This window comes from Pan paniscus, chromosome 15 (genome assembly GCF_029289425.2).
Source record: "Pan paniscus chromosome 15, NHGRI_mPanPan1-v2.0_pri, whole genome shotgun sequence".
NCBI classification, from domain to species: domain Eukaryota; kingdom Metazoa; phylum Chordata; class Mammalia; order Primates; family Hominidae; genus Pan; species Pan paniscus.
Window position 1 is genome coordinate 106,821,212 of NC_073264.2, and position 21,504 is coordinate 106,842,715.

General features: G+C 55.9%; 2 gene segments (V, D, J or C); both read right to left on the reverse strand.

Annotated features, from left to right (window-relative positions):
- The window catches only part of LOC100971589 (immunoglobulin epsilon heavy chain-like), a 394,860-nt gene that overhangs the window by 42,208 nt on the left and 331,148 nt on the right, over nucleotides 1–21,504 (reverse strand).
- On the reverse strand, nucleotides 2,524–4,381 carry LOC134729011 (immunoglobulin heavy constant gamma 2-like). The segment is given in 4 exon segments: nucleotides 2,524–2,981; nucleotides 3,079–3,405; nucleotides 3,524–3,559; nucleotides 3,952–4,381. Coding segments are annotated over 4 exon segments (1,101 nt in total).

Genomic DNA, 21,504 nt, shown 5'->3' on the forward strand with positions numbered 1-21,504 from the left:
TAGGAGGCTGGTGTGGACGCGGTTGGCTCCAGGGCCAGCTCCTGCCTGGGTGGGGGCCTGGGATGCCGGTCACTGCCTCCTTTTGTGTGAGCACCTGGCGGTCTGGAGGGCAGGGACATCCTGCTGAGGGGACACCTGGTCCCCAGCTCCCTGCATGCACCAAGCAGTGGAGGTCTGGGGTAGACCTGCTATGCACAGGGTCTGGAAGCGGGGCGTGTTAGGGTCAGAGGATGACTGCAAAGACAGAGAGCCATGGGGTTGAGGGCGGTGAGGTCAGGGGGCAGGTGTGGCCTGGGTGGTGGCTGAGCATGGCCCACGGCTCGTGTGTGGGGTCTGGGCGGCCCTGGACACCCCGCAGAGGGTGGCCCTAGGCCCCCTGCCTGATCATGTTCCTGTAGTCGGGGACGATGGTCTGCTTCAGGTCCACCACTGAGGAGAAGATCCACTTCACCTGTAGGCAAGGCACAGCACAGGGGTGAGCGAGGCCACAGCCCTGCCCCCGAGGCCTGCCCACCCCTCAGGCCACCCAGGTGCCACGGCCTCACCACTGCCTGCTCTGAGGCTTGAACTTGGAGAGCAGAGCCAGGTCACCAACAGTATGTGGACAACACAGAAGACAGCATCAGGGACAGGTGGGGACAGTGTGGGGGACAGTGTCAGGGACAGGTGGAGACAGTATGGGGCACAGTGTCCATGGGGGACAGTGTCAGGGACAGGTGGAGACTGTGGGGGACAGTGTTGGGGACAGGTGAGGACAGCATGGAGGAAAGTGTGAGGGACAGGGGACAGCATGGGGACAGTGACAGGGAGAGGTGGGGACAGTGTGGAGGACAGCATCAGGGACAGGTGGGGACAGCATGGGGGAGAGTGTCAGGGACAGGTGGAGAGAGTGTGGGGGAGAGTGTTGGGGACAAGTGAGGACAGCTTGGAGGAAAGTGTTGGGACAGGTGGCGACAGCATGGGCGACAGTGACAGGGAGAGGTGGGGACAGTGTGGAGGACAGTGTCAGGGATAGGGGACAGGAGGAAACAGTGTGGGGGACATTGTTGGGGATGGGGGGATAGCATGGGGGACAGTGTTGGGCACAGGTCGAGACAGCGTGGAGGAGAGTGTCGGGGACAGGTGGGGACAGCATGGGGGACAGTGTCAGGGACATGTGCAGATAGCATGGGGACAGTGTGTGACAGCATGGGGGACAATGTCAAGGACAGCTGGGGATAACGTGCGGCCGACCTTGAAGAAGGTGACGGTGGCACTGTAGCACACGCTTAGCAGGAAGAGTGTGATGAAGATGGTGATGGTCGTCCACAGCCCGTCCAGCTCCCCGTCCTGCGCCTCCGCACAGCTCTCCTCCAGTTGCAGCTCTGGACAGGAAGGGGGTGGTCAGTGCTGTGTCCTGCTGGGCTCGGGCCTCTGGGGGTGATTCCCTGTGTGACGGGACCTAGGATGTAGGGCCCGGCCGGGATGGCCCAACAATGTCCTGAGGTCAGCTCCCCACAGCTGCCCGCCTTGGGCACCAGCTTTGGCCCCGGGGCTCAGCCAGACACCCGGCCCTAGATAGCGACCTGGCTCTCAGCAGGACCCGCTCCCCGTCTCCCATGTCCCTCCCTGAGGCCCAGAGGGCAGGAGGATGGTGAAGCCCACTCCTCATGTGACCCCAGCTGCAGGGAAGGGTGGTACTGGGAAGTGGGCCAGTGCCAGGGACGCGACGTGGCGTGTGATCCCCTGTGTGTGGGGGCCAGTGTGTGTGTGGCGGCTGCAGGGGCACCCTTGTGAGAGGAGGGCTGAGTTTGTCTGAGCTGGTCAGCAAGTGGAGAAGCTGCCGAGAGGCTCGTGGGCCTTGAGGTGCCACGTGGGGCTCGTGGGGGCCTATATCCGAGGAGTGTTCACGTGTGGGAGGACCTTGCTCTGGTCTGGGTGCTGTGCAGGTCGCCCGGGTGAGGCTCCATGTGTGAGGCGTGCACGTGTGTGTGTGGTGGCCGTGTGGCCGGCCAACCTCAGTGCGGGGTTTGTTTAACGGGTCTGGGCTGAGTGTGTGTGTGGGCATCTGGACCAGTCCCTCCATAGGGCCCGAGAGTGCATGTCCCCGGAGTCGGTTGTGTCCCCATGAGGGTGCGAGGCTGGGCAGGGCTGCCAGGGGTTAGTGCCATGGGGGTAGATGGGTGAGGAAGGGCCTGTCCCTACGCACATGGACTAGGCATGCCCCCGAGTGGGCACGGGGGTCTGAGGACAGGGCGCTCACAGAACAGGACAGTCTCCTACAGAGGCAGGGGCTGTGTGTCTGTCCCCAGGGGCTCCTAGGGCTTCTCCTGGCCCAGCCCAGGGCAGGTGCTGCTGGAGGGAGGGCCACGCTGGCAAATCCCCCACCCTGCCGAGGGCAGCCCCTGGCTGAGCCTCACCCTAGGCGGCCCAGGCACACCTGCACAGCCTTGGCCAGTGTGGGGACAGTGGGACCCACTCTGCCTCCCTCATGCCACTCAGGCCTCAGACTCGGCCTGACCCATGGAAAGAACCATCACAGTCTCACAGGGGCCCAGGGAAGCGCTGGGTGCTTTATTTCCATGCTGGGTGCCCGGGAAGTATGTACACGGGGTACGTGCCAAGCATCCTGGCGCGACCCCGAGAACCCGGGGAGCGGGGCCTTGCCGGCCGTGGCACTCATTTACCCGGAGACAGGGAGAGGCTCTTCTGTGTGTAGTGGTTGTGCAGAGCCTCATGCATCACGGAGCATGAGAAGATGTTCCCCTGCTGCCACCTGCTCTTGTCCACGGTGAGCTTGCTGTAGAGGAAGAAGGAGCCGTCGGAGTCCAGCATGGGAGGTGCGGTGTTGTAGTTGTTCTCCGGCTGCCCATTGCTCTCCCACTCCACGGCGATGTCGCTGGGGTAGAAGCCTTTGACCAGGCAGGTCAGGCTGACCTGGTTCTTGGTCATCTCCTCCCGGGATGGGGGCAGGGTGTACACCTGTGGTTCTCGGGGCTGCCCTGTAGGGACAGAGGTTGGCACAGCGGTCACTCCCAGGGCAGAGGGTGGGTCGAGCCAGCCTCTGTCCATGTGGCCCTCATACCCCGCGGGTCCCACCTTTGGTTTTGGAGATGGTTTTCTCGATGGGGGCTGGGAGGCCTTTGTTGGAGACCTTGCACTTGTACTCCTTGCCGTTCAGCCAGTCCTGGTGCACGACGGTGAGGACGCTGACCACACGGAACGTGCTGTTGAACTGCTCCTCCCGTGGCTTTGTCTTGGCATTATGCACCTCCACGCCGTCCACGTACCAGTTGAACTGGACCTCGGGGTCTTCGTGGCTCACGTCCACTACCACGCATGTGACCTCAGGGGTCCGGGAGATCATGAGGGTGTCCTTGGGTTTTGGGGGGAAGAGGAAGACTGACGGTCCTGCCACAGGTAGTGCTGAGGAAGAGATGGAGGCGGACGTGTCAGCACCCAGCTGGGGCCTGTCCCTGGATGCAGGCTACTCTAGGGCACTTGTCCCACCTTGAGCTGGAGGGCGAGGCCTGGGCTGGCTTACCTGGGCACGGTGGACACTCGACACAACATTTGCGCTCTGCAGAGAGAAGATTGGGAGTTACTGGAATCTGGGAGGAGAGAAGGTGTCCGAGCTGAGGGAGTGGAGAGTTTGGCCTTTGGGGTGGGCTTAGGTCAGGGGCAGGGTCCTCCCGGATATGGCTTTTGGCAGGTCTGAGTGCAGCACCTGCCCCTGTGTGTGAAGGGCCTGGGGTAGGGGCACCCAGCCTGTGCCTGCCCGGAGCCTGGTGGAAAAAGCCAGAAGACCCTCTCCCTGAGCATGAGTGGGGCGGGCAGAGGCCTCCGGGTGAGGAGACAGACGGGGCCTGCCTTGCTGCCCTGGGCTGGGGCTGCACAGCCGGGGTGCGTCCAGGCAGGAGGGCTGAGCCTGGCTTCCAGCAGACACCCTCCCTCCCTGCGCTGGCCTCTCACCAACTGTCTTGTCCACCTTGGTGTTGCTGGGCTTGTGATCTACGTTGCAGGTGTAGGTCTGGGTGCCGAAGTTGCTGGAGGGCACGGCCACCACGCTGCTGAGGGAGTAGAGTCCTGAGGACTGTAGGACAGCCGGGAAGGTGTGCACGCCGCTGGTCAGGGCGCCTGAGTTCCACGACACCGTCACCGGTTCGGGGAAGTAGTCCTTGACCAGGCAGCCCAGGGCCGCTGTGCCCTCAGAGGTGCTCCTGGAGCAGGGCGCCAGGGGGAAGACCGATGGGCCCTTGGTGGAGGCTGCAAGAGAGGTGGCGCCATGTGACCGCGGTATGGGACAGAGCTGGGCCCAGGGCGCAGAGGCCCCTGGGTTCTTAACTGTCCACGAGGTTAAGCGTCCAGTGTCTGGGCTCATGGGCATTGGGTGTGCACCTGGCTGGCGCCACCTGCCTCACCTTAGCCCCCTCCCTGCCCCAAAGCCAAGGTCAGGCCCGGCCTGCCCTAGAAAGCTTGCAGGACCGGCGGCCCTGTGGTGCCCTTCTGCAGGCACCCCCTGTAGCCTAGGAGGCGGGGCTCGGCAGCCGGGTCAGTGCTCTGTGCCTGCCGGGAGTCAGCACAGTCCAGGGCCTCTAGCTTGGCCTCAGCTCTGGCCATTGGTGCCACCTCAGGGATGGCTCATGCCCATCGATCCCACTCCAGCCTTTTATGGGTGCCTGGCTTGACCAGTGGACACTGTTCTTAGATGGCTTCTCGTGGGTACCCCGAGCCCCCTGAAGCCCCTGACCCTGCCACCCCAGCGTGGCCCTCCCCTAGTGAGTTGGTCTGACTTGCCCAGGGCCCTGGTCATAGCCTGCCCTCTGCCCTCCAAGGCCCTTTTCTTCTGTGCAGCAGAGGGGCCAGACACTGCATAGGGTCGGTGCTCTGCAGCCCCAGGGCCCCGGAACCCCCTGCCTTGGAATAGCCCCCCGGGAGCCTCCTCCTCAGCCTCTCCCCTCCTTTCCCCTTAGCCCCACTGTGCAGCAGCCCAGGTCAGGGCCCTGAGTGCCTGGATGCCCCCTGCCTCCCAGTGTCCTGCATTACTTCTGGAGGCTCAGTCACCACACCCTCACCCTCCCAGCCCTGGCCTGGCCTTCTCAGCGACCAGCCCACCTCCTCCCTCTCTCCAGAGCTTCCCCCGGCAAGGTCCCTGCTGGGCTCAGCCCAGGCCCCCCAGCACAGGTAGGAGCCTTGCACCTGCCCTTGGCCCTCCCCACCCTGCATGGTGCCAGGACCCCCAGGCCACAGGGAGGCCCCATTTCTCTCTGCCGCTGGCCCAGTGGCCCTGGATTCCCACTGCAGGTGGGGTGTGCCCCTGACCTCTGAGGAAGCTAAGTGCCCTGCGCTCAGCCAGGCCATCCCCTCTGCTTAGCCCCAGGGCCCCGCTCACCACCCCTTCCCCTCATCTGCACCACAGGCTCTGGCTGACTCTGCCCAGGCCCTGAATGGGCCCCTCTGGCAGCCCTCTGCTGCTACACTGCCCTGCACCACCTCCACTCAGCTTCATTGTGCTGGTGGCCCTGGCTCCTGGCAGCCCATCTTGCTCCTTCTGGGGCGCCAGCCTCAGAGGCCTTCCTGCCTAGGGTCCGCTGGGGCCAGCCCTGGGACCCTCCTGGTCTCAAGCACACGTTCCCCCTGCAGCCACACCTGCCCCTGCCTGAGAGCTCAGCCCTGATCCCTGGAACGCCTTCCCTTCTCCATCCCAGCTCGCCCTTGCCAACTGCTCAGTGGGATGGACTCACACTCCCTTCCCGGCACCAGGAGGCTGCACTGCACTTTCACCAGCCCTCAGCTCTCTGCTGCCAGCAACTACCCAGCTCCTGCCAAAATCTAGGAGCTGAGTGATGCCTCCCACCATCCCTGCTCACCTGTGGCTGCCTTGCCCTGAGCTGTAGTGCCTGTCCCCTGCTCGTCCTGCCTCCCACCGGCCCTGCTCACCTGTGGCTGCCTTGCCCTGAGCTCTAGTGCCTGTCCCCTGCTCGTCCTGCCTCCCACCGGCCCTGCTCACCTGTGGCTGCCTTGCCCTGAGCTCTAGTGCCTGTCCCCTGCTCCTCCTGCCTCCCACCGGCCCTGCTCACCTGTGGCTGCTCTGCTCTGATTCCCTGAGGCTAAGCCTCAGTCCTGCTCACCTTCTGATGCTCTCCTCTGTCCCCTGAGCTCCAGGGGCTGTCTCCTGTTCGTCCTGCCTCCTACCTGCCCCTGCTTACCTGAGGGTGCTCTGCCCTGGTGCTCTGAGCTCCAGGGGCTGTCCCCTGCTCCTCCTGCTTCCTACCAGCCCCTGCTCACCTGTGGCTGCTCTGCCCTGGTCCCCTGAGCTCCAGGGGCTTCCCCCTGCCCCCATCAGCCCCTGTTCACCTTCAGATGCCCTCCCCTGGTCCCCTGAAGTCCCGGAGCTGCCCCCTGTTCCTCCTGCCTCCCACCAGCCCGTGCTCACCTGCGGCTGCTCTGCCCTGGTCCCGAGTTCCAGGGGCTGCACCCTGCTAGCCCACCTCCCACTAGCCATGCTCAGCTCTTGATGCTCTGTCCTGGTCCCCTGAGCTCCAGGAGCTGTCCCCTACTCGTCCTGCCACCCACCAGCCCCTGTTCACCTGAGGCACCTGAGGCTGCTCTGCCCTGGTCCCCTGAGCTCCAGGGTCTTCCCCCTGCTCATCCTGCCTCCCACCTGCCCTTGTTCACCTTCAGTTGCTCTGCCCTGGTCTGCTGAGCTCCAGGAGGTGCCCCCTGCTCCTTCTGCCCCCACCTGCCCTGCTCACCTGTGGCTGCTCGGTCCTGGTACCCTGAACTCCAATGCCTGCCCCCTGCTCACTCTGCCCTCCCTCAACCCAGGGCAGCAACGTCACTCAGGCCACTGTTGCCCCCCTGCCTGTCCTGGCACCCTCTGTCCAGTTTTGGGCTGTTTTTCTGGCCTCATTTTTGTTTTTGCAGCACTTGGCTTGTTCCCTATGCTGTGGAGCAGCCCCAGGGTCCAGTCAGGTCTCCCCAACAGAGCCCCTTGCCCTTGCCCATGTGCCCGTCCTGGGTGAGCTCCCAGATCCTCCCATCCCTGCACTGCTCCTGCTCTGGAAGCCTCTCCAGAACCTCAGCTCCTCAGTGGCCTCTGCTCTGCTGGGTCAGCTCCCTGAACGCACGGAGCCTCACCCCTCCCCTCGCCCCAGGCCTGCTGTGCTCTGGGCCTTTCTGGGCCTCCCTGGACTCTTCCCTCCTCCCGTCTGTGCACTCAGCACAGCTCTCCCCTCCACTCCGCTGCTGACCACAGCCCTGCTCCCCGCCAGCAGGTGCCCCAGCGCCATCAGCTGGCTCTGAGCCTAGCCCCTGTGCCTCCCCTGTCCCTGCCTCTGCCTCTGCGCTCCTTGGCTTCCACCCTCCTGTCCTGCTGCCACACTCACCCTCGCTGCTCTGCTCCCGGCTCACCTGCTGTCGTTGGTCCTGGCTGAGAGAGGGCCCCACGGCCAGCACTGCTGACCCTGCCCTGGGCTCCGGTGATGCTGCTGGCCTGGACAAGACCCTCCGTTCACCTGGGGCCTCTCCTCCTCCCTCGCTCTACTGCCTCCTCAGCTCAGGTGGGTCCTGCCCATCCTGGCATCACCCCACGGCCGGCTCTGCCGCATCCCGTCGTGTTCCTCGTGCTCCCAGCCTGGTCATCATGGAGGCCTCAGTCAGCCTCTGGTGTGTCCTGCCCTGTTGGCTTGGAAGCCCCTGCCCACGGTCCCCAACATCTTGCACTGGGTGGGCGTCGGTGCCTGAAGGCTGCCCACCTCCCCCGTGCTGGCTCCGCTTGGGCCTCCATGTGGGGCTGGCCTCGCCCCCGCGTCTCCCCAGCCTCTTGCAGCCTGTTCAGCAGCTGAGGTCCAGGAGCGCCCACGGCTGCACCCAGGCTCTGTCCTTCTCCTCCCGAGCCTGTGCCCTTGCCCTGTGCTGACCCTACTCACCGAGGTGGGGGTCTCAACCCTTCCTGTTTTGGCGCGGTACATGTGGGCAGACTTGCCCACACCGTCAGCCGCTATTTGTCTTCCTAGGAAATCACAGCTTGGCCCTCAGGTCCCCAGGGGTGTGAACTCCACGCTGCAAAGACTAAGAACAGGATTGAAACCGGCGGCACCGCTTACTTCCTGAAGTTCCCTTTTCTTCTGGTGGTTTCTGTGTCACAGGGCAAGGGGGAGTCCAGACACAGCCGAGGCTGCCTCATGGGTGTGTGGGGATGGGGGTGGTGGCTGCCCCCATACTCCCCCATACTCACGGGAGAAGGTGGGGAGCCTGGACCTTGTGTGCTGCTCTTTTCTCTGTCTCTGAGTCCCTGGGGCTGGACTGATACTGGCAGCGATTATGACCATTCTGCCCGTGGTCTCAGCCTCTCAATACCTGGGCCTCTCACCTGAAGCTTCTGGCCCCCACTGGGCCCTGGTGGCTGCTTTGGCCTGGGCGTCTCTCCAGCTGGCTCTCACTCATGGTGCAGGGAGGGGAGTGTGAGTTCATCCCGCTGAGCAGCTGGCAAGGGCGAGCTGGGATGGAGAAGAGAAGGCGTTCCAAGGCTCAGGTCTGAGCTCACAGGCAGGGGCAGGTCTGGCTGCAGGGAGAACGTGTGTGCTTGAGACCAGGAGGGTCCCAGAGCTGGCCCCAGTGGACCCTGCACAGGAAGGCTTCTGAGGCTGGTGCTCCAGAAGGAACAAGATGGGCTGCCAGGAACCAGGGCCACCAGCTGTGCTCCTGGGGGCCGAGGGGACGTGGGACAGGTGGATGAACACACTGAAGATGAGTGGAGGTGGTGCAGGGCAGTGTAGCAGCAGAGGGGAGCCAGAGGGGCCCATTCAGGGCCTGGGCAGAATTGGCCAGAGCCTGTGGTGCAGGTGAGGGGAAGGGGTAGGGGGCAGGGCCCTGGCGCTGAGCAGAGGGGATGGCCTCTGCTTAGCTTAGGGCACTTAGCTTCCTCAGAGGCGAGGGGCACACCCGAGTTGTAGTGGGACTCCAGGGCCACTGGACTACAAGCAGAGAGAGAAATGGGGCCTCCCTGGGGCCTGGGGGATGCTGGCATCATGTAGGGTGGGGAGGTCCAAGGGCAGGTGCAAGGCTCCTACCTGTGCTGGGGGAGCCTGGACTGAGATCAGGAGGGACCTTGCCAGGCCGAAGCTCTAGAGAGAGGGAGGAGCTGAGGAAGGACGAACGTGGAAGTGGGAGGTAAGGGGGGATGGTATGAGGCCAGAGGGACTGGGCAGACCAAAAGCCCGAGGAGGTGTCGCACAGGAAGTGTCCAGAATGGAATAGGAAGTGTCCGGAATGGAAAAGGAAGCATCCAGCATGGAACAGGAAGCATCCAGCATGGAACAGGAAGCATCCAGAGTGGAACAAGAAACGTCCAGCATGGAAAAGGAAGCATCCAGAGTGGAACGGGAAGCGTTCAGAGTGGAACAGGAAGCATCCAGAATGTAACAGGAAGCATCCAGAGTGGAACAGGAAATGTCCAGCATGGAACAGGAAGCATCCAGAATGTAACAGGAAGCATCCAGCATGGAAAAGGAAGCATCCAGAGTGGAACAAGAAACGTCCAGCATGGAACAGGAAGCATCCAGAATGTAACAGGAAGCATCCAGCATGGAACAGGAAGCATCCAGAGTGGAACAAGAAACGTCCAGCAAGGAACAGGAAGCATCCAGAGTGGAATGGGAAGCGTCCAGCATGGAACAGGAAGCATCCAGAGTGGAACAGGAAGCATCCAGCATGGAACAGGAAGCATCCAGAGTGGAACAAGAAACGTCCAGCAAGGAACAGGAAGCATCCAGAGTGGAATGGGAAGCATCCAGCATGGAACAGGAAGCATCCAGAGTGGAACAGGAAGCATCCAGAATGTAACAGGAAGCATCCAGAGTGGAACAGGAAACGTCCAGCATGGAACAGGAAGCATCCAGAGTGGAACAAGAAATGTCCAGCATGGAACAGGAAGCATCCAGAGTGGAACAGGAAACATCCAGCGTGGAACAGGAAGCATCCAGAATGTAAAAGGAAACATCCAGCATGGAACAGGAAGCATCCAGAGTGGAACAAGAAATGTCCAGTGTGGAACAGGAAGCATCCAGAGTGGAACAGGAAATGTCCAGCATGGAACAGGAAGCATCCAGAATGTAACAGGAAGCATCCAGAGTGGAACAAGAAACGTCCAGCATGGAACAGGAAGCATCCAGAGTGGAACAAGAAACGTCCAGCGTGGAACAGGAAGTGTCCAGCATGGAACGGGAAGCATCCAGAATGTAACAGGAAGCATCCAGCATGGAACAGGAAGCATCCAGCATGGAACAGGAAGCATCCAGCATGGAACAGGAAGCATCCAGAGTGGAACAGGAAACATCCAGCATGGAACAGGAAGCATCCAGAGTGGAACAAGAAATGTCCAGCATGGAATAGGGAGCATCCAGAGTGGAACAGGAAACGTCCAGTGTGGAACAGGAAGCATGCAGAGTGGAACAGGAAACGTCCAGCATGGAACAGGAAGCATCCAGAATGTAACAGGAAGCATCCAGCATGGAACAGGAAGCATCCAGCATGGAACAGGAAGCATCCAGAGTGGAACAAGAAATGTCCAGCATGGAACAGGAAGCATCCAGAGTGGAGCAAGAAACGTCCAGTGTGGAACAGGAAGCATCCAGAGTGGAACGAGAAACGTCCAGCATGGAACAGGAAGCATCCAGAGTGGAACAAGAAACGTCCAGCGTGGAACAGGAAGTGTCCAGCGTGGAACAGGAAGCGTCCAGCGTGGAACAGGAAGCGTCCAGCGTGGAACAGGAAGCGTCCAGCGTGGAATGGGAAGCATCCAGAATGGACACTTGCGAGGGGAAATCATGTCCCTCCCAGTAAATGTGCTCTCCACAAGGACCTGGCCTGCCCTTGTGATCCTGCTGGATCCCTGAGCTGGCACCAGTGCGGCCCACAGAGAGAATGTCCAGGAGACAGGTGGAGGTGCACGTGTGGGTCCCTGGGGAAATCCATCCTCCAACCGCGGGCTCCCAGTTGGCTCCCAGCCTCTCGTTCCAGCTTCACCCCATGGAGCTCATAATGGGCTCAACCTCCCAGGCTGGGGGAGGACGGAGTGAGGGGCCCCCCACTGCCCATGGCACACCCAGGGGGCTGGGGAGTCTGCACTGGGCTGGGGCAGGGAGGCCTCGTGCAGCCTGTGGGGCTGGCAGCTCAGGACAACACTCGTATCCGTTAGCTGCAGCCCTGGCAACACAGCACCCCAGACTGCGTGGCTTAAACAACAGACGTTTATTCCGTCCTGGTTCTGGAGGCCGGGCATCTGGGATGGAGGCCTTGGTGGGGCTGGCACCTCTGTGTCATGGGAGACTCTGTCCCAGGCTCTCTCCTTGCTGCTGGGCTTTGCCGGCCGTCTCTGCTGCTCTTGGCTTGTGGAAGCAGCACCATCTTCACAGGGCGTTCTCCCCACGTGCTGTCTGTGCCCAGATTCCCCCTTTTCATGGGGACAGCAGTCATATTGGATCAGAGGCTTGCCCTACTCCAGGGTGACCTCATCCGAACTTGATTGCAGCTGCAAAGACTGTTTCCAAACAAGGTCACATTCTGCGGCCCTGGGGGTTAGGACTTCAACACATGAATTTATAGGGGACACATTTTAACCCACGACAGTTTGCCCTCCGCTTCCCCCATAATCATGTCCTTCTCACATGCAAAATCCCTGCATCCCATAGCAACATCTCCAAGATGGCTAACCCCTTCCAGCACCAACTCTTAGTCCACAATGTCAGAGAAACATCACCTGCATCAAGTGTGGGAGAAACCCAGGGTGAGATTAGGAGAGAAACCACAGCAGGGGTGGCGAGCCTCCTGCCCCCTCCGGCCCAGGTGAGGCTGTGTGCACTGTGTGGGTGTGCCTGGGGCTCCACTTGCCCCTCCCATGTACCTGCTCATTTTCCCCAGGCTGTGGGCATTTGGGGCAGGGGCCTCAGTGCCTGGTCGGCTCTCTCCCGGTTCTATCCAATGCCCCAAGCTGTGCTGGACTGGAGGGGCCGGGCAGGGTGGGCCACCAGGAAGGAGGATGGCTTCCCAGCTGGGGCTCCATCTCTGGCCTCTGCCAGCCTTGAGATCTCCGGTCGTCTGTGTCTCCCTCCTGGGGCCCAGCAGGCCTGCCCAGCTCTGAGCCCCATGTCCGTTCTCACCCTGCTCTGCTTTTCCTTGGGGTGCTGGCCCTGCCCTGGCCTCCAGAAATGGCAGCTGCCCCCACCCCGTCCTCAGGGGCTGGGCTGTTCCTCTCCTGCCCGGCGTGTGCCCACCTAGGCCCAATAGGCACAGTGCCTACGGCCCCTCCTGCCCTCTTCTGGCCTTCACGCCCAGCCATGCCGGCAGCCCGCCTCAGTGGCCTGGGCCTTCACCAGCGCCTGGCTCTGTGTCCAGCTGCCACTCCTGTGGCCCCACGGTGCTGCCCCTTTCCCTCAGTGACGGGGGCTGGACTGCCTGGGAACGGGCTGTGTCTCAGCTGCACACACCTGTGTGTGTCAGTGTGCGCATGGGAGTGTGTGTGTGTGCTGGGGGTGTGGGCAGGAATGCTTGAGTCTGGGGCAGGGGGAGCGTCTGCCTTCCTACCTCAGCCCTGGAATGGCCGTGCCAGGGTGGGTGGGAGCAGCGCGTGCGAGGACAGTGCTGCTTTGACGTCTGCGTGTGGCTGGTGGGGGCGGGAGGATGTGGTGTGGCACGAGTCTCGGGCTCCCCATCTCCATCCAGCTGATCCCGGATGGCTGCGCTCCTGAGGGTTTAGAGCAGCCCAGGGGGTCAGGAGGCTGTTGGGACGCTGGAGGCAAGCGCTGGCAGGGATGGGGGTGGGCTGGCCAGGCAGCGTGGCCAGGGGGCTTCGAGCCGGGGCAGTGAACCATCCCCCAACTTTTTAAAGTTTCAAAAGTCATATTTACTCAAGTGTAGTTTACATTCAGTATAATCCATCCTGTGACATGTGAATTTCAACAAATGCACTCATGCAACCACCACCGTAATCCAGATGAACAGTTGCAAGAAGATGTAGAATCTCTCCAAAAATTCCACCAGGCCCCTTTGCAATCAATGCCTCCCTGATGGCTAGGAATCCATTGATCTGCATTCTGTCAGAAGACTCAGAGTTCATCATTAAAATGATCTATTATGGAAAATATTATAAGCATACAAAACACAAAACCAAGTTTTAAAAAGTGAGGTATTTCTTAAAAGTTTAGTATACAAATAAAATGAAGGTACCTTCACATTTTACTACAGATGTGCAGATAGTTTTCTTGGTGCACAGAGATAAGGCAGAATTAAGTCAGAATAAACGTTCTAAAACTGACCTCCGGAAGAACTAGTCTTAGTCATTTCTTTGCAGAGTATATGAACCAAGATTCGGGTTTGGTCTTTGATGTTAGCACTGTGTCAAGGATCAGATAGAAAGTACAAATGGAGGGGCCCCTTTCTGAGGCCAGGCGCCACTGTTGGGGCATGTGGGGTGACCAGGGGCCAATACCAGCTGAGGCTAAGAGGCTGCTCTCAGAAGGGTAGGTTTGCAGGTGTCTCTTGAACCCTTTGTTCAGAACCGGGACATGTGTGGCTGGGCAGCAGCCTTCAGACCCCCTACAGGCTGGTGCCCGGTGCCCACAGCCCTCTCTTGGGTTGTCAGGCCCCTGCACCCGTGGTGGGGTGCTGGGCTCCAGAGTTCCCTGGGACCAGCTGATCTCTTGTCCTTGGTTTTGGCCCAAATGCAAGCCCCTGGTCTCCTCCAAGTAACTTCCTTTCCCCAGGGCTGTCCAGGCCCCACCGCTGCCTGTTCCTTCCCAGGGCCTGCCACAAGTCCCGATGCTGACGCCTCTCTGCCCACCTAGTTTGTGGCCACCGCCTCCAGCTCTGTGTCTGCCTCCCAGCGAGGGAGCCGTGGTTGATGATCTCGTGAGTGTCTGCCCTTCTGAAGGGTACAGTGTGAAGTCTCGTCAGTCTCACTTCAATGCCTAAGCACCTCTTCAGAAACCAGGGAGTCATCTGGGTTTCTCCATCTTTAACCATGTTTTCTAAAGGTTTTCTTGGCAATTTCCTGGCAATTTGCAAGACAGGATTTTTTGGTTGCCAACTTCCAATTAGCTTTAAACTTGCCACGATCTCCCAGGTCATCCCGTCCATCGATGATGCTTATTACATTCTTCCTGATTTCCATGTGGCCAAATTCAATAGTTATTTACCCCAGGCTTGTATTTTGGAGGCTAAAGAACTCTGTTACCAGCTATATCCGTGCTGTGGCTGCCGTAACAAAATATCACAAATGTGGCTTAAAACAACAAAAATTTTTTCAGAGTTCTGGAAGTCAGGAATCTGAGATCAAGGTGTTGGTGGCTGTCTCTGAGTGCTCCAGGGGAGGACCCTCCACCTCTTCCAGCTTCCTGTGGTGCAATAGTTTGGATGTGTGTCTCTGCAAATTTCATGTTGAGATGTGATTCCCAGTGTTGGAGGTGGGCCTGGTGGGAGGTGATTAGATCATGGGGCTGGACCCCTCATGAATGGCTTAGCACCATCCCCCAGGTGATGAGTGACTTCTCCCTCAGTTAGTCCCTGTGACAGCTGGTTGTTTAAAAGTCTGGGACGTGCCACTTCTCTTCTCTTGCTCCCTCTTGCCATGTGACATGCCTGCTCCCCCTTCGCCTTCTGCCGTCATTGCAATCTCCCTGAGGCCTCGCCAGAAGCAGATGCCAGGGCCGTGTTTCTGGAATGGCCTGCAGAAATATGAACTAATTAAACGTCCCTTCCTTCCTTCTCTTCTGCCTTCCCTGCCCTTCCCTTCTGCCCTGCCCTGTCCTTCTGCCCTGCCCGTCTGCCCTCCCCTTCCCTGCCCTTCCCTTCTTGTCTTTTCAAGACAAGTTCTCACTATGTTGCCCAGGCTGGTCTCCAACTTCTGAGCTCAAGTGCCTCTGCCTCCCAAAATGCTAGGATTACAGGTATGAGCCACTGTGCCTGGTGCAAACCTCTTTTCTGTATAAATTATCAGATTCATGTATTTTTTTTTTTCTAGTAACACAAATAGACTAACTCAGAACATTGGTATTGAGGAGTGGAACATTGCTATAAAGATACCTGAAAATGTGGAAGCAGCTTTGGAATTAGGTAACAGGCAGAGAGGTTAGAAGAATCTGGAGGACTCAGAAGAAGACAGGAAGATGAGGGAAAGTTTGGAATTTCTTAGAGACTGATTAAATGGTTGTCACCAAAATGCTGATAGACATATGGACTGTGAAAGCCAGGCTGATGAAATCTCAGATGGAAATGAGGAACTTATTGGGAACTGGAGTAAAGGTCACGCTTGTTAAATCCTAAGAAACAACTTGGCTGCCTTGTGTTCATGCCCTAGGGATCTGTGGAAGTTTGACCTTAAGAGTGATGACTTAGAGCATCTGTGGAAGACATTTCTAAGCAGACGTTTCTAAGGTGTGACCTGGTTGCTTCTAACAGTCTATGGTAAGATATGGGAGCAAAGAAATGACTTAAAGTTGGAACTTATATTTAAAAGGTGTAAACGAGAAAATAAAATGCTAATCCAAGGGGATTCCAAAGAAACCTGGAAAACCAGTTCAGGCCATGACAGGAAGGGGAGGGTGGTTTGGACTCCCTCACTATACCCTCTCCCTGTTGGAGCTTAGGCTCAGCTGACCAGTGTTAACATTAAAACAGGGAGCTTAAGACTGACAAAGCAGACTCTTTGTAGCAATAAGATATCAAATCCCAACCTGACTCTGGTATAGCATCACATGACAGGTGGCAGGCATGGAAGGAAATTAAAGTATTTTATGCCAGAATATATTTCTCTGACAGATTTTGGAAGGGCCCTGCAAAGCCGTCTCTTGTGGAGGAAATGTATATTCTGTTGAGAATCTTTTTCCCTTTCCAGGTCTCTTCCTGATTCAGGAGAGATTTATCCAAGAGTCTGGCACCTTTTAGGTTCTGATAAGAGACATTGACCATCTCTTCTCTCTGGAACGTGGAGGCTTCATCTACATAACAAGAACCTTGGCTTCCACAACCCCCTTATCTTAAGCATTGCTTTTTGCTGACTTCAACTTTTTAGATAATTTAACTTTTTCAGCCAATTGCCAATCAGAAAATCTTCAAATCCACGTATGATTTGGAATTCCCCACTTTGAATTGTCCTGCTTTTCCAAACCAAACCAAACCAATGTATACTTTACATGTATTGATTGATATGTCTCCCTAAAACATAAAAGCAGGCCGCAACCCAACCACCTTGCACAGGTGTTCTCAGGACCTTTTGAGGCTGTGCCACAGTTCATGGCTCTCACATGTGGCTCAGAATCAATCTCGTCAAGTGTTTTATAGAGTTTGGCTTTTTTCATCAACAAAGGGAAGCAGAGCATAAAAAATTTGGAAAATTCACAGCCTGGCCATATGGTAGAAAAGAAAAGGGATTTTCAGGAGACAAATATAAGTAGGCTATGGAGCAGCCAGTTGCTAGAGAGATTAGCATAACTAAGAGGGAGCTAAGTGCTCATATCCAGAACAAAGGGAAGAAGGCCTTGAAGGCATTTCGGAAATCTCTGAGGTGGTCTTTCCCATCACAGGCCCAGAGGCCAAGAGGGAAAGGATGGTTTTGTGGGCCATGCCCATGGCCACTGCTGCCTGTGTAGCCTTGGGACACTGCTCTCCACATCCTGGTTCCTCTGGCTCCAGCCTTGGCTCAAAGGGCCCCAAGTATAGCTTAGACTGCTTCTTTGGAGAGCGCAAGCCACTATAAGCCTCGGCAACTTCCATCTGGTGTTAAGCCTGTAGGCCTCCAGAATGCAAGAGTGAAGGAGGCTTGGCATCTTCCCTCTAGATTTCAGAAATGTATGAGAAAGCCTAGGTGCCCAGACAGAAGCCTCCTGCCAGCATGGAGCCCTCACAGAGAACCTCTACTAGAGCAGTGCCAAAGAGAATGTGGGGTTGAACCCCCATATAATGTCCCCACCAGGGCACTGCCTAGTGGAGCTGTGGGAAGGGGGCCACTGTCCTCCAGACCCCAGAATGGTAGATCCACTGGCAGTTTGCACCCTGAATCTGGAAAAGCCACAGGCACTCAACTCTATTGTGTGAGAGAAGCCACAGGGGCAACATCCTCCAAAGCCACAGGGGTAGAGTTGTCCAAGGCCTTGGGAGCCCACCCCCTGCACCAGTGTGCCCTGGATATGGGACATGAAGTCAAAGGAGACTACCTTGGAGCTTTAAGATTTAATAACTGCCCTGCTGGATTTCTGACGTGTATGGGGCATGTAGATCCTTTCGTTTTGCCAACTTCTCCCTTGTGGAATGGGAATGTTTACCCAATGTCTGCACTCTCATTGTATTTTGGGAGTCAATAACTTGTCTTTGATTTCATAGGCTGATAGGTGGAAGGGACTCATCTTCAGATGAGACTTGGGACTTGGGAATTTTGTGTTGATTCTGGAATGAGGTAAGACTTTGGGGGACTGTTGAGAAGGCATGATTGTATTTTGCAATGTGAGAACGACATGAGATTTGGGGGGCCAGTGATGGAATGATATGGTTTATATATTTGTCCTCTCCAAATCTCATGTTGTAATATGACTCCCAGTGTTGGAAGTCGGGCCTGGTAGGAGGTGATTCGATCAAGGGGGAAGATCCCTCATGAATGATTTAGCGTCATCCCCTTGGTGATGAGTGAATTCTCCCCCAGTCAGCTCACACACAATCTAGTTGTTTTAGTCTGGAGCCCCCCCTCAGCCTCTTGCTCCCATTCTTGCCATGTGGCATACCTGCTCTCCCTTCACCTTCTGCTATGATTGTAAGTTTCCTGAGGTCCTCGCCAGAAGCAGATGCTGATGCCATGCTTCCTATACAGCCTGCAGAACTGTGAGCTAATTCAATCTCTTTCCTTTATAAGTTACCCAGCCTCATGTATTTCTTTACAGTAGTGCAAAGGGACAAACACAGGTGGCTCCTGACACCCCCCTCATCTTCTCCTTTGTCATCATCTGGCTACTTCCATGTGTGTCTGTGTCCTCTCCTCTCATGAGGACACCAGTCTTTGGATTTGGGACCCATCGAAAATTTAGTATGATATCATCTCAAGTCCTTAAACTAATTTTTCAAGACCCTATTTCTAAATACGGTCACATTCTGAGGTTCCAGGTGGGCATACATTTGGCCAGGGAGATGCCATCAACCCAGCACACCAGCCTACACAGGTACATTTGCATATAGCTTAGGGTTGACCTTTCCCATGGAAGTATTACATCCCCCTCTGGACTCCAGTTTCGCATGTTTTAGAATCGTTCGCCTTGTCCAGCAGGATGAGTCTCTTTTCATTTTTAGTATTTTTCTCTCTCTTCTTTGGATTGGATTAAAAATAATTGACATAGTCTATTGATGCATCTTTAAGTTTTCAGTTCCTTCTCATGTCTGCTCCATTCTGTTATTAAACTTGAGTAATGTTTTTCTATTTCTTTTCTTTTTTAATATAATAGAGATGGGATTTCACCATGTTGCCCAGGCTGGTCTCAAACTCCTGGGATCAAGTGATCCTTCCTTCTTGGCCTCCCAAAGTGCTAGGATAACAGGCATGGGCCACTGTGCCTGGCCAAATGATGTTTTTCATTTCAGAATCATACTTTTAGTTCTAGAATTTTCATTTGGTTCTTGTAAATATTTTCCCTTTCTTACAGAGATTCCCCATCTAGTCACTCATTATAACCATATTGTCCTTTAAGTCTTTGAACATATTTAACATAACTTCTTTAAAGTCCTTGTGTGAAAACTGGGTCTGCATCTAGGTCTTCTTGGAGTTGATCTCCATTGATCCGTTTTTCTTCTGACTATGGATCACATTTTCATGTTTCTTTGCATACATGGTAATTTTGGATGTGCACCTGATGTTGTTGATAACATGTGGTATAGGCTATGGGTTTTGCGTTCTTCCTTGGCAGGGCATTGATTGTTTTTTTCAATGTTAGGAAACAGCTTGAGTTGACTCAAACTCCCAAGTCTGTCTGCCTGGCAGTGGGCAGTAGCTGGAATCTCAGTTCTCTCGACCTTACAGGTGCTGCTTTCTGCTGGGCCCTTTGGAGTTTTCCCTACCCATGCACACCTAAGTGATCGGCCAGAGGTTTCAGTGGAGTTTACTTGCAGATTGTGTGGTTTCCCTTTGGTGACCTTCTCCTTTATGGACATCTTCTCTTCATTTCCAGCTGCTCTGAAAATGCAGCCCTGCATCCCACTCCTCACCAGGAGGGCTGCAGTTTCCTGCTTGAACTCTAGCTGCACCCATTACATGCACTGGGGTGTGACTTCAGACGAATATTTAACGGAATAATCCTTACTAGTGTTTGCCTACTTCTGGTCATGTTCCAGTGCCTGCAATTGGTGTGTGTGGGTGTTGTGTGTGCTTACAGCTTTTCCAGTGTTTATAATTGCCATCTGCCAAAGGGCTAGTCTGATATTAGCTGCTCCAGCATTACTGGAATCAGAACTACTTTCTCTCACGTGGTTTTTCATTTTCATTTCCCTGTTGACTAGTGTGGTTCAACACCTTTTCATATTTTTAGTGGCTATTTGGATATCTTCTGTAAAACATCTGTTCAATTCTCTTGCCTATTCCTCGTTGAATTATTTGATTTTTTTTCTCGTTGGTTTACAGGGGTCTTCTTTATATTATGGATCTGTTTGTGTCAGTCAGTTATATATGTTTATAGGAAACATTGAGAAAATCAAAAGATTAGTAGGTGCCTTCCATGGAAAGCAAGGCATCGTCTTGTACACTCTTCCAGGTTATTTCATTCTATGGAGCTCTGCATCTTTTATTTCCTTTGACCTATTTTACACCTCTATAAGCCAGGGGTTCCCTTCATCACACCATATCACACTATGTCACACCAGGGATGTCACACCACATCACACTATGTAACTCCTCATCACACTGGGGATGCGTACCAGGTCACACCCCATCATGCCACATCACACTGTGTCACACTGCATCACATCACGCCAAGTATGTGACACCCTGATACAGCACATCAGACATCACATCATGTCACACCACACTTCATCACACCTCACCCCACCAGAGTTGTCACACCCCATCACACCACATCACATTACGTCACGCCATGTCAAACTACATCATACCCCATTACCCCAGGGATGTTATGCCACATCACATTATGTCACACCACAATACACCACATCAAATTGTGTCACACCACATCACACCCCATCACACCAGGGATGTTATGCCACATCACCTTATGTCATGCCACATCACACCACATCACACCCCATCACACCGTGGATGTCACCCGTCATCACACCACTTCACATAATGCCACACAACATCACACCCCATCACACCAGGGGTGTCACGCCCCATCAGAACACATCACATTATGCCAAACCACATCACATCATGTCACACCACACCACATCACACTATGTCACAGCCTGTTACACTTCATCACACCACATCACACTAGGGATGTCACACCTTGTCCCATTACATCACATCATGTCACACCATTCCACATCAAACCATATTATGCCCCATCATACCAGGGATGTCATACCATATAATACTATGTCACACTGCATCACACCAGGAATGTAACACCACATCACACCATGTCCAACCTTGTAGTCCAACACCACATCACAGAAGGGACATTACACCATGTCATACCACATCACACCATGCAACTCCTCATCACATGAGGGAGGTCGAACCCTGTCACACCCCATCATGCCACATCACACCATGTCACACTGCATTACATCACACCAACGATGTGACACTCTGTCACACCACATCACACATGTCACACCAGAGATGTCACACTCCATCCCATCCCATCACATCACACCCGTTAAATGACATCATACCCCATCACACCAGGGATGTCACACCACATCACATCAGGTCATATCACATCACACTACATCACACCACATCACACCAGGGGTGTCACACTCTGTCACAGGATGTCCCACCATGTCACACCATACCACGTCACACCATATCATATCCTATCATACTAGGGATGTCATGCCCTATCCCACTATGTCACACCACATCACATCATGTCCAGCCATGTCACATCACATCACACCACATCACACCATGTCACACCAGGGATGTCACACTCTGTCATACCACATCACACCATGTCCTGTCACATCACACATTACACCCTGGCACACCATGGATATCACACCACATCACACCATGTCATGTTACATCACACCATGTCATGTTACATCACAGCATGGACTGTTAGGGGGTGCGCGGAGGCAGCCTTGCTGGAGAGTTGAGGGAGGGTCCTGGGGCTGGGCGTGGTGTTCCTGCAGGAGGACTGGCCCTCTGGAGGATGCTCGGTCCCAGGTGGAAAGGGGGAGGTGGGGCCTGGGTGCTTCAGGGAGGGGCCATCCTTGGGCTTGGGATAGAGCCGGTGATGCAGCAGCTGCCCGCCCTGCACCCCAGGTGCTCTCTCCCTCACCCCCCGCGGGGCTGCAGCAGCGTGT